Here is a 15,534-nt window from a genome sequence, read left to right on the forward strand (position 1 = left end):
TCCACCTCTTGAGCTAAAATTTAACTTTATTTTCAGTTTTTTGGTAAGGTTTTGAGGTATAAAGTTTGACAGACCACTTCTGAGCTAGAGGGACACCTTTTTAAAAAGGCTTAGTTCATCAAATTCAGTATGTTTCTTTTAGTATCTGAATGCATTCAAAAGGACCCAGACCATTACCTTCCACCTGGGGAACTGTGCCCACAAACTGCCTAACTTGTCTAAAACAGTGCTTAACTATGACAGCTTGTGTTTTTAGTGACTTTTTTTTTTCTGCTGACAGCAATGAACAGCAGAAGAACCCACTTGTCCAGGCTCAGAATTTTAAGACAAGATAATGAAGACATTCCCAGTAGCCCCAGTAGTAAATTGTTGAGTAAAAAGAGCAGGTTTTCAAGAAATAATGCATCCCCTATCTGAGTTGAAAGCACAGCAATAAAACAAGCCAACAGAGAAAAACTGCAGGAGTATGTAAATTATATGGTTTGAGCTAGTTCGAAGTCCATCTACGAAGACACAAATAAACCTCTTGTGGGCTTTGATGTCCCTAACGAGAGAGACCTCCTTGCATTTTCTTTAAAGACAGTTAAGGTGAGAGGTTTCTCACTGCCAGTAGCTTTCCTTCCGAGAAGGCAATACTCTGCTTTCTCTGTTAAGCACTCTGACTGGAAAATCCAATTTGGCTTTAACCACTGGACTCAGGAGGATTCAGCTGCTTTCCTAAGGCTACCCTTAGCTTTTCCCAGCCTCCTCTCCCATTTTGCAGTTCCTTTGCAGCGATTTTCTACCTACATTGAACCAGTGCTTCGAACAGGAGAGGCACTGGATAGGCTCCTCTGCACCAGGACCATCTACCATATTTACATGAATCCAAGGTGAAGAATTTTTTTTAAACCTATTCAACATGGAGGGGGACAGGATGGGATGGGATGAGGAGCCTCGTCTTGGATTTGAGAACTGGTCCAAGGTAGGTGGCTGCTGTGGCTCCAACTCCAGCTCTAACCAGAGCTTGCCCTGGGCTGGGGCTGCTGCCATGACTGCTACCTGGAAACAGCAGCTGCAGTGGGTCTGGGGCTAGCGACGTGGGTCAGGGATGGGGCAGTGGGTCCAGCGGCAGGGAGCTGGTACTACTGCCCCTGCTGCTGCTTGGCTGGGGCCAGAGCCACTGCTGCCACTGCTTGGCTAGAGCTGGGGCCGGAGTGACCATATGCTGGGTGGGCAGGAAGCAAAGGGAGGGAGGGAGTGGCCAGGAAGGGGCACAGGCGGTGAAATGGCAGGAAGCAGAGGGGCCAAGTGATTCTGGGGGAAGGGTGCGGGTGACAAGCACCAGGGGATGCAGGCATGGAGGGGAAGGTAAGGGACAGAGGTCTGACTGCTTGCCTCCCCCACCGCCTGCCCCTGTCACTGCTTTCCCTGCTGCAGTGGGGGGTGGCAGGGAAGGAGCAGGACACAATTTGTTAGAGGGCCATCTTAAATTTACCTGCTATATATGGAAAGGTATAACAAATGTACATTTTTTCATGTATAAAATGTAACAGGAGGGGTTTGTCTTAAATTCAACGTCATCTTGGATTCAGGTAAATGCAGTAGTAGCAATTTGCTTTTTTCATCAGAAAAAGGAATCATTTAACCCCAAGCTCTCTCAGGGCAAAGCCAAACTGACCTGGCTCATACAAGCTGTTAGCGGATATGGTGGCCGCGAGGTGCTCTCTACTGTCATCAGCACTCTGCTGGATCCCACTGTCATTGCTTCTTACTGTTTTTAGGAAAAACAGTCATTACAGTATGACCTACTGATGCACCCACTTTGCACAGACACCATGATAATAAAGCAAGCTCTTACACTTAATCCTGAATTCATTACCAGTTATCATTTAAAAAAAAGGTACTTGTTCTTGGTCCAGATGCGTGTAACAAATAATTCATGCCACAAATGCCATCACAGCAAGAGACAAGGTCAGGATAAGTCAAAAGCTTAAATTATTTCATGAAATACAAAGCAGTGCAGGAGCGTGGAGACAATGCATTAAAGGCACAGAGATGGTCACACCACACAATGGACCACTACTGCAGACGCTGGACCCACTGTGACAGTCGTACTTACTACTACGCAGTTTTGAAGAGGTATCAAAGTAGGAGAAGAGCGAATCTAGCTCATCAGGGCAGAACAGAGACTCCCGCCTTGCCTCGTCGCTACTTACAGCAACCGCTGGGGACATGCAGGTTAGCAAAGCACAAAGCAGGCAGTGAGGAGGGAAGAGGGCAGGAGAGAACAGCATTGGAAAAGTTTAGGACAACAAAAATAAGGAGGAGAGAAGGTTGTTAGTACATTTTGGAATTACAAATCCCCTGCTCCTAAGTCACACACTTGACATTTAAAAAGAAACACTATTTCCTCCTGGTCTAAAACAGGCTTTGAACAACTGAGACCGTTCTGGTTTCTCTGTACTGAGAGTGCAGTTCAGTAACTACAAAAATGCCAGCAACATGTAAAAAGGATGTGCTGGTAAGTGAAAGGCCAGAGGAGAATCAGTACCTTTAGGAGACGTAGCACCATGTTTGTCTGTCTGAGGGGATCTCTCAGAGCTGCTGTGCCTTTTCTCCTCCTGGTGCTGCGGCACAGCACTCGCTCCATCCTCAGGAAGAGACACTAATGCCAGATGTCTAGCTACAAACTTTCTCTCCACGTATTTCGCTCGGATATACGCCTCCTTCTCCTGCCTGGTATGTACAAAATCAATAATATGTAACTACATTTAATACAACAACGAACACTGGACACATGCACAGAAAAACCACTACCAACATTTTGTGGTTGGCACTTGAATCCTTTGTACGTAAAACAGTTTATTTTATTTTTAGAAAGCTGAAAAATATTTCCACCTTTCAAATGCAAAATTCATAACTATAGTAATGAGGAGTAAGCTAAGATCAACTAAGTACAGAAGCAAATTAGCAGAAGAAGAAACAACAGCACCATCACTGAAGCTGCTGAAAAATAGTTAGGACATTATTGGGAATGGGGTCAGGCAAAAGGTCCTGTATGGTCTCCACACCACCCCCCCTCTGCACAGCTTGGTAGTCAACCGCGTAAAACTGAAGACAAGCAGCAAGGCACTGGGTAGTGAACAGGAAAGTTCTCTACAAGAAGAGAGGACAAAGGATGATGGAACTATCTCCATACATGACTGAGGACAACTAGTCCTCAAAGTACAGAGAAGAATGAGATGAGAAAGAGCATGCCTAACCTGCAATCCTGGCAGGGGAAGATGTTCCTGAGGATGTCTTCCCTGCATGCTCCCCCTGGGCTGCACCCAACACAGAAACACAGCAGTGAAGTCAGCCTGGGACACTTGTCACAACAGTTTGAGGCCTCAGCCTCCAGCTTGTCTGCAAGCAGCCACTGGGAACCCCTCAGAGCCATTCCACTGCTGCATTTCTGGATTTGGCACCTGTGAGCAGTAACAGGTGGGTGGGGTATGTCCAGCTGCCCCCCTCTTCTGGACACACCAAGGTTAGGATGGAAGAACTGCATGGCTGAAGGTTGTTGCACAGTAGCCAGGAAGCACATGCAGTGCAGAAAGGGCAGAGAAGTAGTACTGTGTGGGGCAGAGGAAGAAGCAGCCAAGAAATGGTGAACTTATGGTCAGAGAAGTCTGACAGCCAAGGGAAGACAGCAAAAATAAGGAGAGCAGGAGGTGGGGGCTAGCCTGGCAGGAGGAATGGTGGATGCCAAAAAAATCAAGCAGTTAAAGACTATAAGCATGGAGTGAACAACACGTGTGCGGTCAGGGAAAGAAGGAGAGGGCAAAAGCAGCAGAGCAGCACTGTGCCCGGAGGAAACACTGGGGAGGAGAAGGGAGGAAAAGACAGGAGAACCACGGTGAGTAAGGTACAGCAGTGATCCAAGAGGGGATCCTGAACAACAGGGCTTGGGAACACCAGTGTTTGGTGAGGATTAAGTTGATGGATGGAGAGGCAGAGATCATAGCCAATGGAGGTGTGTGCCAGAGCTGGAGGATGGAAGCAGCAAGGAGCCGTGGAGTCAGGCCATCATTAGCATAGAAGCTAAAATCCCTGAGACAGAAGGGAGGTCTAGGACTTCACTGTCAGAGAAGTAGAAGGACAGCACATGACAGTATCTGAAATGGGCAAAAAGAGACCCTACATGGAACAGGCAGCCAAACAGAAGGTGGAGAAGGTGGCTCATGGCAATCTTATCTTCACATGGTGGAGGGAAGAAGCAAGGGAATTCACACAAACTGAGCCCAAAGGACCAACTGCCTTTCAGCAAGGAACTGAGGCATGAGGTAAGTGGTGACTTCACTGGAGTTGGAATGAGGGCTCCAGAAAAGAACGAACGGACGGACATTGGGATGGGGCAGCAGATGCAATACAGCTAAGCGGGAGGTAGCAGTTATGGTGGGAAGTGACAACGCTGATAGCAAGGAGGTGGAGATGCAGCAGTGGAGAGCAGGAAAAGGCAGGGAAGGAAGGCTGAGGGGGGAGAGAAGGGCAACGTGAGTTTTTGGAGAGAGGAGGGAGCTGGGGGGAGATGAGGGAGAAGCAGGGAAGGAGCTGAACAGAGTGAAGGAGCTTGTACAACAGCAGAGTACCAAGGACCAGCAGAACCGTTAACCTCCCCCGCCACAAACAGCTTGGCTGGACCACATTAGTTTTACCAGGAATGTCTGATAACAAGTTATTGAAAAGAGGCTTTTACATCCTTGTCATGGGAAACACTAAGAGATGCAATGTGGCAGAGCAGACGAATAGGCTGATCTACCAGGTGACTTCAGGAAACCTGAAAGCCATTGAGTGTTTAACAAAGACCAGTGATACCAGACAGGAACAAAGCAGTAGGAAAAAGCAGAATTCAGTTCTATTTGTACTGCAAAACAATGCATTTACAACTCCATTTAAGAGGAAATAAATAAAACCAAATTAAAATCACTACCTTTGGCTTGAAGGTTGTGGCTTCTTTACTCCCATTTTTTCCACTTTTGCTTCATATATTCTATTTATAACATCATTCCCTAATTCACACATAAGCTACAAGGCAAACAAACAAAATTAAAAGTACAAGTGTAAGAGAGACATCATGCCCAGATGGACAGCTAATACTTCAGCATGGTCTTTGTATCTCACAGGATCTTTCAGTGGTATGAACTTATTAACAAAACTCCCACCGCACGTAGCAGGGGTACTGTACCTTGAGCTTCGTTCCATCAATTTCATCTCCTGCATCCCCAGCACACTTTGTTCTGTGCAAAACCACGGACAGCAAGAGGGCTGCACAGACACCCCTACAAAAAGCACGCAGCCTGCAGAACTTGCAATGCTGCTGATGGCATGGCTGGAAGGAAAAACTTAGCTCGACTCACAGATCATGCTTGATATGAAGATCACCAAGGTGGAAACATGAAATCTGTACCCCCATCTGCAAGGCCACTTTTACGGGGCTTATTCTGAATGCCCAATATTTTTTAAACCACCCCCAGCAGAAGCAAAGGCTTCACACCACCGGCCCAACTGTGCAAATCTATAATAGCATTTGCTTATATTCACATCATGCCATGAGCTAAAGATTTTATAAAATCACATTTCTGATTAATGCCTTCATACAAATGCTGAAACAACTACAGTAAATACTGCCTTGCGAAACAGTGAAATTACAAATTAATATCCTGTACTGTTGGAGGTATTAGGAATTCCCCTTTTTTAAAACTCACTGTACTTTACAGTTGGTAATTCTAAAACTTTATTAGCTTTCATGTGGTTAAGTAAAAACATGATGTGAACAGAAGATTAAGATGTTAATCATGTTATGCTTTCTGGGGCTAGACAGACTCTGTGGCCCAATAAACTCTACCAAGCACTAGTTCTATGGCAGCAAACAGTAAAACAGCTATTTCAATCTGCTGGAAACTGTCACCACCACTTAAAGCTACTCTCAAAGGATTACCATACCTTTAGAAGCTCTGGCTCCCATGTATCCAATGTTAACGATCTAACTTTCGAAAAGTGGACTCCTAGACTCCTAGACAGAAAAAGTAACCATATCTGAATACATTATTATACACACTATTATACTGTAGGCAGGCTAACTATTTCCTGCTGATCAACCTCTGTCTACTTCTAGGATTTCTTACCTTTCCTCTGTGCAAATGCAGCAGGCAGAAGCACAGCTCAGGGCACTGCACAAAGTGACCTGTGTTTACCTACCTGTGTATCCCTGAACACTCAATGCACAGCGTGATTCCTAGGTTGATGCTGGCCCAGCGCGGGTCAGCCAGGCCGCAGTCGCAGCAGGAGGCATTGCCAGCAATACACTGTACCCGCTGCAGAGCACTCTCTCCTTTTAACAGCTTCTCCTTACACTCACTGCCAGGCTCTAGGCTCCCAGCAGAAGGGAAACATTTCTTCTCTTGTTTCTGGAAAAAAGACAAAAAATGAATGATTAGAGTCAGAGTGGTTGACCTTGCTGTGGCCCTGGGGGAAACTCCCAGAAGTATGAAGGGAAGCTTACTACTACACACATTGCCCTGTGAAAGCCAAGTATCTGTAAAAAGTGCTTTAGTTTTCAGGAGAGATCTGGGGTCAGGACACAGCAATAACCAGTTATGCTGGACACTTCAATCACAACTACAAAAAAAAAAAGAGCAACGATTCAAAACAACCATAGCTAGATGGAAAGTCCATTCAATGGAAGTCTTAAAAAAAATGAAAATCACTGCAATTCATCCAAGTGCTTAGAAGTTGTTAAAAAAAAGGATAAGAAATAATTCATTCTATTATTATTTTCCTCTCAGAGCCCAGTTATTTACTTGCCTCAGATTCATCTCCTTTCTCTCTATACGCCGTAGCAATACTGGTCTGAACAGCCTTAATCCACGCTTGCCGCAGCTTTTCAGAGTCAGCCTGGAGCATGCAGCTTCTACAACAAAGGAAAAGTAAACTTTGAGATTCAGACAAACTGACCAACAGGATCAGAGTAAAGGACAGACTCACTTATTCAAAATCAAAACCTCTTACGCAAATACCTACTTATCAACCTTAGTGCATCATTCCATAAATATTATTCAGGAGAGTGTTAAAATTACACACTGACAATTAACAATGCGGACTGCCTTTCACAAGAACAGAATGAAGATACTCTCTGCCTCAAAACCATTTAAACCTAAATGATGACCAATGGGTATGAGACTCCATGAAGCCACAGGCCAGTTTAATCTGAAGTTCTGGCTTTGCCCCCTCACCTCCCATTCGCGTGTATGACCTCCTAAATAGAGCAAGACATCAGCCTTGGAAGAGAGATTACAGTTCTGCCAAAGAAATAATTGTATTCCAATGAAGGTGATTTTGGAGATTTAAAAAAGTGATAAAAAACTGCTGCCCATGCTAGTAAACTCAGAGAAAATAAAGTCACCAAATGTGAAACTTGTAATACTTAAGGGCTAAGAAAGTGCAGGAAGGGAGAAGCCAAAGAAGGGTGGAACTGGGCCGCAAGAGATGCAAAGAAGCAAAATGCAAACAAATTATCAGAGAAGAAAAGAAAAAGTAGTATAACACGTGTCAGTGAATACAAATCAGCACCCGCTGCTCTGAACAGCTGACCTATTCCACAAAACACTAACTGGGAATGACTGCGTGTTCATGCAGTTAACTTGCCTCTGAAGATGCACCAGGCGATACATCATACCACAACATGCAGCTTGAGATATTGCATTAAAACTATCAGGACTATTTTCCTTTTATTCAACGTCACTGGAAATACAATTTAACATTACTGGCTAGGTTGTGCTTTATTCCCACCATGCAGAAGAGGGAAGCCAACTCCTGTCCTCCAATGAGCACACCAGTACTGTCAGGCTGCACACAACCCGTAACAAGCTCCTGCCGTCAGCTGTTACCACAAGCGTTAAGAGGCACCTTTACAACATAAGTCAGAAGCCCACCGAATGCTCAGTTGCAGCAGCTTGCAGCATCACACGCTCCTGCTCTCAGATCTTAACCAATCAAGCTGCTTAGGTCCTTTCCTACTGCAACGGCTCCCAAGAGATGCAGGCCTCCTGTCTTTCGAGGCTGCAACAGTAACGTAAGAGATTTGAAGACTACTACTTACTTTGTTGGGGAGACCACCTCAAAACAGAAACGTCTTTCTATGTCTTCACAGTGTTTAACGGTACAAAGCCGCAGGTCTTCAACAACTACTGTAGGATTATCCTGGAAAGACAGAGTGAATAAAACAAGTCCAAGTCTTAGAGCATGGAGGGAGAAGATCAAGTTTCTGCTAGTCTCAATGGATTTATTTCTTTTTATTGACTTATTTATTATTTCATACAAGATTTGTTCCAAGGGCTTAAAACCTAATCTAAACCACAGTATTGTAAATAGACATCCAATAGTGCTGGTGGACGTCCGTAGTTAAATATTAATGTGCACAGAAATGTAACGCTGGCCTCAGAGAATACCCTTTTCACTTGAACAGAATTGATTAGATTCTAGTTGTTGATCAGCTAAGCAGCATAGTTCTCAAATGAGTACCACTGGGTTTTCTAGGAAGATATGGGATCAGTTTGCAACTCAAAGTCAGAGCTCCCCATTTAAAAGGCCCTTGCTTCAACCCAAATGCAAATTCAGAGGTTGGGTTAAGAAAGCTTTAATAAATTTGATCTATAAAGAGCCCACCCTAGTTTACGAGGGTTTTCAAAAAGTGTATTTGTCATAAGACTGTTCAGGACAAATTAGTGCACAAAAAGCTGTGAAGATGCCGTTGGCATTGTCATGTACAAATATACACACCCCGCTACACTGAAGACAGACCTACAGAAGTTAAACCCCATAACAATTTATACCCTCTCCTCTCCCAGCTACAAGCACTCACCTCGCCATTATCAGACCACACGCTAAAACCCCATGGGCTTGCCCCTGCCAGAGACAAGATGAGACACTGAACGTGTCGCCGAATTGCTACACTCCTCAGGTTTACTGTGCCCTTCTCAAGACAGTCTTTTACCATTTAATCCCCGATGGTCCTGGGCCTGAGCTGTTGGTTAACAGCACGCTTGCCAAGGGGGTGTCAAAGGGAATGAAAGAAGGCTGGTCTCCCCAGCCCGAAACAGAGCTAAAGCTGCAGTGCCTGTCCTGCTGCATAAGGAACTTGTGGTATTTTTGAGCATGGAAGAGATAAGCTACGTATTGCTGTGGGCCTTGGTCCTGTGGGTTTGTCAGGCATGTTTTATGTAGCAGCCTGAACTGCTTTACAACAGAGATTTTGTACATTCACTCTTGAGGTTCCTTCTCAATGTTAAGTCTGAAGGGGGCATCAGCACATGTGGACAGAGCAGACCTTTGCGGTGTAATGCAGCTAATCACAGAGTAGCATGGGATATAGTATCAGTAGGGGTGTGCGAAGTGGGGCCTATTTGATTTGGATTCGGCCCAAATCAGGGACAGTGATTCAATTAATTGATTTGGATCACTGTTCCTGATTCAGTTTGGCTGAATCCGAATCTGGAGATTCAATGCCAATTAGGAGAATCAGCAATTTGGACAGACACAGCTTTAAAAGTTTTTTCTACATGCCTTGAGGTAGCAGGCACGGCTCATGATCACTGCGATGCTGGGGCGCATAGAGCATCCCACAGGAGTGCAGGGGGGCCCTCCACGTGTCCCAGCATCACAGCATTCACAAGCCCCTATGTCCAAATCTTCAAATTTTCCAGATTTGATTCAGAGAGATTAAAGGCACCTCTGATTCTATTCGGATTCAGAGATTCAGCCAGTGAATCGGGCCAAATCTCCGCTGAATCAGGGACCGAAGCTTCATACAGTCCTAATTATCAGCTGATAGCAGTGCACGTGCCAGTAGCTAAGCACAAGCTCTCATATGCCTTCTGTCAAAGGATAAAATGTTAGGAGTCTAAACACTCGACAGAGGATGTTATGCTCACCCGCCCTTATGAACCACAAGCCAGTCAGACTTACTTGATCCCAGCCCCAAAGTAATCAGGTTTTTGCGCACAGCTTACATGTTCAGGATTAAGACCTTCCCAGAAGCCACACCACTGCCAAGTTTTACCAAGAGACAATATTTTTAAAGGAGTATCAGGCAACAATTCTAAAATGGTATATTTTGATTAAGTTCCAAATTCAAAGACTTATTATTACAATTTTCCAGAGAACTCAGAAAAAAAAAATTGCAAAGGAAATTTAAAGAGAACAACACCTAATCCTGTATGAAATTTCAAAGCAACTCTGCTTTCAGGGAAAAGTGAATCTCCAGCCACTGTGGGCTCATTTGAGATGTGCCCCTACCTATGAGGTGTTACCAGGATCAGCAAAAAATAATAACCTTATGATTTACCTGTCATACAGGAATCTGAAACAGTTTGCAAAAACAGGTCTTGCCCTCAGTATATATGGGGGAACTGAGGCTGGGAAATAAGTGGGTTGCTCAGTCACTCAGCAGGTCAGCAGCAGCACCTCTCAGTCCTCATTCCCATGCTCTAGAAAGCAGCCCATCCTAATTTTATTAATGGATACCACCCTTTTTATTAATGGAAGTACAGTACTTACCTTGAATTTTTTCTGGTACACAAGCTGATTATTTTGTATTGAGAACCAGCGTCTATTTAAATAAAAAGACATCCAAACAATATGTCACGGATTTTACAGTGCTTACTGATCATAGTGTACTAACACATAATCTATGGCAATACATTACAAAAAAAAAGATTCACAAAAGTTATGCTTTGGTAAGTTTTGACAAGTTTGCACAAGGATATGTAAGTTGCTTTCATTGAAAAAGTGAAAATGTAAGAGAAAACACACAACAGAAGAAATACAGCAAATTTTAAATAATTTGAGTCTTAAATAAATGCATTCATGTTATCACCATATTAGTAAACTATTCATTACAAAATGCTTAATTCCAAAGAACATTATTTCCACTTATACATGGCAAGCTAAAAGTCTGAAATGGCTATTTAACCCTACTTTGTTTGTTTATCAGTAATACCTGGACTCCTCATTCACAAATACTTTCAAGAGAGGTTTTAGAAATTAACTTACTAGGGTGCTAAAACGACAGCAGTGTCAATACCTCTTGCAATTTTTAACTGCAAGTCTCCCAGTATTTGTTGTTTCTTAAAGGCCCAGATGCTGAAGTCAAGAGGCTACATGAGCACCCCACGTTCATTTCTTTTAAGACATGTTCCTAACACTCATATTTGCAGTCAAAAAAAAAAATGTGAACGCACATTGTGGACTGGAAAACAGTGAGGGAGGGAAGGAAACAGAAGCCCAAAGTGCCAATCACACTGGGTTTTTTTTTGGAGTTCTGACTCAAAGTTGTTGAACACTTATGCATGTTAATATACACCTGTGGCTTATAATGTCATATTACGGCTGTTACCACAAACACAGGGCATACAGAACATCATTATTTTGCACTGTCAGTTTGCCCGAGGGCATTGTTAAGTAAGAGACTCCTGAAAATAGCAAGGTTACATTACTCATAATATTAATATTGAATTGCAACGCACAAGAACTAGCAACAAAACATCCCATGTAATCAATCACCACAAGCCCTTTGTGAAAGGAAGCACACAAAGAGGAAAACAAGACTTAAGAAAAGAAAATTCAGGCCCATGTCGGAAAGTTTTGTAGAAGTTAAAACAGTTAGTACTTAGTAGGTAGTCAGATGAGATTCTACCTTTTAATAATCATATTTCCAAATGTTGTGGAATTATACTTCATTTTAAAAGAGGATTGCCACTAAAACAGGGTCTCCAACACAATAAAATATCATTCTAAATGTGGATTCAGAAAATTGGATCCAACATGGAAAGGTCTTTATCATGTTTTTTCCCCAAGTACTTATTAACTACAGCTTAGTTTTGGTCACAGCACTTAAAAGGTATCACCTTTACCATCTAGAAGAAATGTATTAATCAAGCATAGTGTAGATTATTTCTAGGAAATAAAATCAATAGTTGTGCTATAAAGCAGGCTGAAAAAGAAAGATAAAACCAGGCTTATTCTTTGCTGTTATACATATTCTAGTTACAGACCAGGAAAGCAGCCCACAAGACAAAAGGAAAAATGCAGCCTGCCACAAGAGATAACATGCAATGGAGCAAACTTCTAGTAATAACCATTAAATAAAAGGTGCGATGTTCTATTAATCCAACACACTCCATTGTTATAATTAAATATTTAGGGAGTCACTACAGGGAGTGAACTCCAACCTGGCAAGCATAAAGCATCTGTAATGTAACGTACAACAAATTCATGGCACATCTGAGACCTTTTCAATGAGGTTTTTCATATTGCTCCATGATTTCTTTTGGTAAAGAGCTGATCTATTTAAAGAAACCTACTAATTTAAGATTTTTAAAAAAACAAGGAGTAAAATTTGCTGAAAACATCATGCTTTATTTAGTATACCCTGCAGTTCACACTCATTAATCTGCATTAACTACAAATCGAAGACAAACATGTGTGAACGTATTACTATTATATGTACTTAAACAAAACTGTCACCTAAATGTTGCAATGGATTAAAACCACTAGTAGACATGCCATATGTGATTTTAACAACTGAGATTTCATCACCTATTGTAAACTGATCAAATCTCACTAGGAAACTCCTCTGCTTTTCAATTAACCTGGAAGAGATTGTGGGCTAGGAACGAGCTAAAATAAATCCTTGATGGCCCAGCACTTTGTTCCTTAGTTCCTGTATTACTGGAATGAAACTTGCTATGTTCTTAGGATTAATCCCTATAAGTGGGCTGGGGACAACTTTGCTGTCATAGCCAAGTATTACTAGGAATGCACTTAAATAAATCATTTATCATCAGAAGACAAGACAGGTCTGTATTTGATGGGGCAGTACAGTCAACTGTGCCACTCCTATTGGCTCTATGATAGCACTTAACTAATGCTGTACTGGTGCACAAAGCAGACTTTTAGACAAAGACTTCTATATCATCGAGAGTTTCTAATACAGCTAATGCCACTTCATTTTATTCAAAAAAGAAGTGGGAAGAAAGAGTGGGGGGCAGGGGAAAAAAAGTCAGTATCTGCCAAATAGAAAAGAATATAAATGACTGAAGAGTCTTTTCAAGGTGCCAAGATGTAAAAGAAAAAGAAAAAAAAAGACAGTAACAAGAAAAGGAAACTTAACGTGATTCAATAAACGTCTATTAGTTTTATAGCTTTTCAAAAATAAGGAAGCATTTTGTTTGCTGGTTTGCTTGCTGATTATGCAAACTGAATCATGTAGTTTCGGAGGTGAACAAAACAAAGTGATCAAGAGACATCAGCATCTGATGTTCTGCTCCCAATCCCATTCAAAACCAGTGGCACGATTTACCAGGGTTTAAATGAGAACAAGATAACATGCTTAGTATCTACTCTAGGAAATTCTGAAAGTGGAGACTAAATTTAAGGGGTTTTTTTACTCCTCTGGGATTATGAATGCATCAATCATTTTTAGCAGTTAAAAGGAAGGCACCGAACACCAGCTGTGCTGTCATCTCATGCAGAATCCTCCTGCTCTCACAGATTAAGACACTTGATATCCATTGCAAGTAAACAAAATGAAATGCAGGGTTAATGGAGAGCTTTTACGTGCCAAAAACACTGGGAAAATATAAAAGAAGCTGGTTGGTACCTGATGTGATCTGGCTTTTTCCTGTCATGTGAAAAAATGGGGTAGGATTAAAATATAAGGGAAAGGAGGAAAAGGAATGAAATTGCAAAATAAGCAAAGAATTAGCATGATATGAAAATACAGAAGAATTAAAGAAGAAGGCTTAAAGCACCCAACTTAAAAAAAAATTCTCAGGATATATAATTAATTTCCCAAGAGTTTTGTTTTCCACATACACACATTTCATTCACACACATGCATTATCAATAAAAGAGAAGTGGAATTTAAACAAATCTGTATTTCCAGAAACAAGAGTAATTTTCCATGTAAGGCTTCCCACTAACAAGAGGAATGGTTTGACTTCCTGAGCCATTTTAGGAGCATCTTGTAAGTAAGGTCTGGGTGTGGACACATGACATTTCCTACATAGTAAAAGGATGTTGTTATGCAGCAGAAGGGTAACAGAGACCTGATGCATACATAACACATGGCCTGACTACATAGTACATAATTCATACCCGGGTTCAAGTCACTCCTTGAAAAACATGCAATGACTTTACTACGTGGGGTAGTGACTACACAGAATCCATCACATGTCCGCTGCCTAATCAATGTCATCCTAGCATAGCTATTTGCTCAATGCAAACACCCTCATTAACTAAGGCAGAGATGCTGTTACAGAGTCAAATCCAGAATAGGCTACTCCATAGTTATCACGTTGGTTGTCTGCACTCTTAGTAACACTTTCCATTATAAAAATATTCCATTTCAGCTCCTGTTACTGTTGAAGTCAATCAGCATCACATGTACACAACTCTCACATGTAGCATGTGTTCTACTGAAAATGCAGTATTTTAGCTCCTTGGAACAGCCTGAAAAAATGATCAGAGGTACACGTCTAAAACACACATGTAAAAATATAAAACCTGACAAAACGTAAGTAAGGGAGAAATAAATGAGAGGCAAATAATAACGTAAAGTTAGAAGGCAATGATGTCACCCTGCAGTTTTCATGATTCATTTAGTAACCTGTTTGTGCAGTATTTATGAGTTATAAATAAAACAAGACAAATACAATGAAGCACATTATTAATGTGGTTTCTCTGCATCTATTTTGTGCTGTCAGTCTAATATCTTCATCAAACTGCAGTTACACTTTCCATATTCATACATTATATATCTGAACACAGTACATGTGCAGCTGGTGTTCACAGCCCTGAGACCAAGAGGCATGGAGGATCTCTCTCACAACACCATAAACTGCCTTCCATCTGCCTTATGTGTCCTGCCCAGAGTCAAGACTTTATGAGAATCAAGGAAGAGGATTCAAGCAAAGAAGAAACAAAAGTTTTGGCCTCACGATTTGCCAGGCAGCTGCATTACCCACTACAAACACCTCTCAACAACGGCCTGATCCAAGGCAGCGCAGTCAACAAGAAACCTTCCTAGTAACATAAACAGGTTTCAAGTCAGGTCCCAAGCACCCAGCAAGGCATCCAAATGATCTCATGCTCTCTACTTATAACACAGAAGGCAAACAACACTCCTTGCTTCACGGTTTCAACACAGCCTCCACTGGAGAAGAAAACCATGCGTGCACTAGAACAGTGGGGCCCAACCTTTTCCGCAAGTGTCACAAATTCGTGCATCCTCCCTGAGTGTGACTCTGATCCCCTCTACCTATTCTGCTGCTCAGCTTCCTGCCCTAATCTGCAGGTGTTATTTGTCCCGTCCCTGATCTGCCGTGTCCCACTCATAGTTTCATAGTAGCTAGAGTCGGAAGGGACCTAGGTAGATCATCTAGTCCGACCCCCTGCCTTGGCAGGAAAGAGCACCGGGGAGTAGCGCCTCCTAATATCTAACCTAAACCTACC

At 42.4% G+C, this 15,534-nt stretch overlaps 1 protein-coding gene across 3 annotated transcripts in view; it reads right to left on the reverse strand.

The window, feature by feature from the left end:
• Positions 1-15,534, reverse strand: part of ACAP2 (ArfGAP with coiled-coil, ankyrin repeat and PH domains 2) — a 116,107-nt gene that overhangs the window by 13,649 nt on the left and 86,924 nt on the right. For 2 of the 3 annotated variants that reach the window (XR_002100641.1, XM_019532936.1), the window contains exons 11-18: positions 10,579-10,630; positions 8,123-8,223; positions 6,829-6,934; positions 6,223-6,431; positions 5,968-6,037; positions 4,955-5,049; positions 2,534-2,718; positions 1,661-1,753 (exon numbers count right to left, since the gene is read on the reverse strand). Coding sequence is in view for 2 of the 3 variants with exons in the window: in XM_019532936.1 (XP_019388481.1) it covers positions 1,661-1,753; positions 2,534-2,718; positions 4,955-5,049; positions 5,968-6,037; positions 6,223-6,431; positions 6,829-6,934; positions 8,123-8,223; positions 10,579-10,630 (911 nt within the window). In the remaining variant the exon portion in view is untranslated. The remainder of the gene's footprint in view (positions 1-1,660; positions 1,754-2,533; positions 2,719-4,954; positions 5,050-5,967; positions 6,038-6,222; positions 6,432-6,828; positions 6,935-8,122; positions 8,224-10,578; positions 10,631-15,534) is intronic. The other variant, XM_019532938.1, reaches the window with a different exon arrangement.

This window comes from Crocodylus porosus, unplaced genomic scaffold, assembly GCF_001723895.1.
Source record: "Crocodylus porosus isolate Cpor-Errol unplaced genomic scaffold, CroPor_comp1, whole genome shotgun sequence".
Lineage (NCBI taxonomy): Eukaryota > Metazoa > Chordata > Crocodylia > Crocodylidae > Crocodylus > Crocodylus porosus.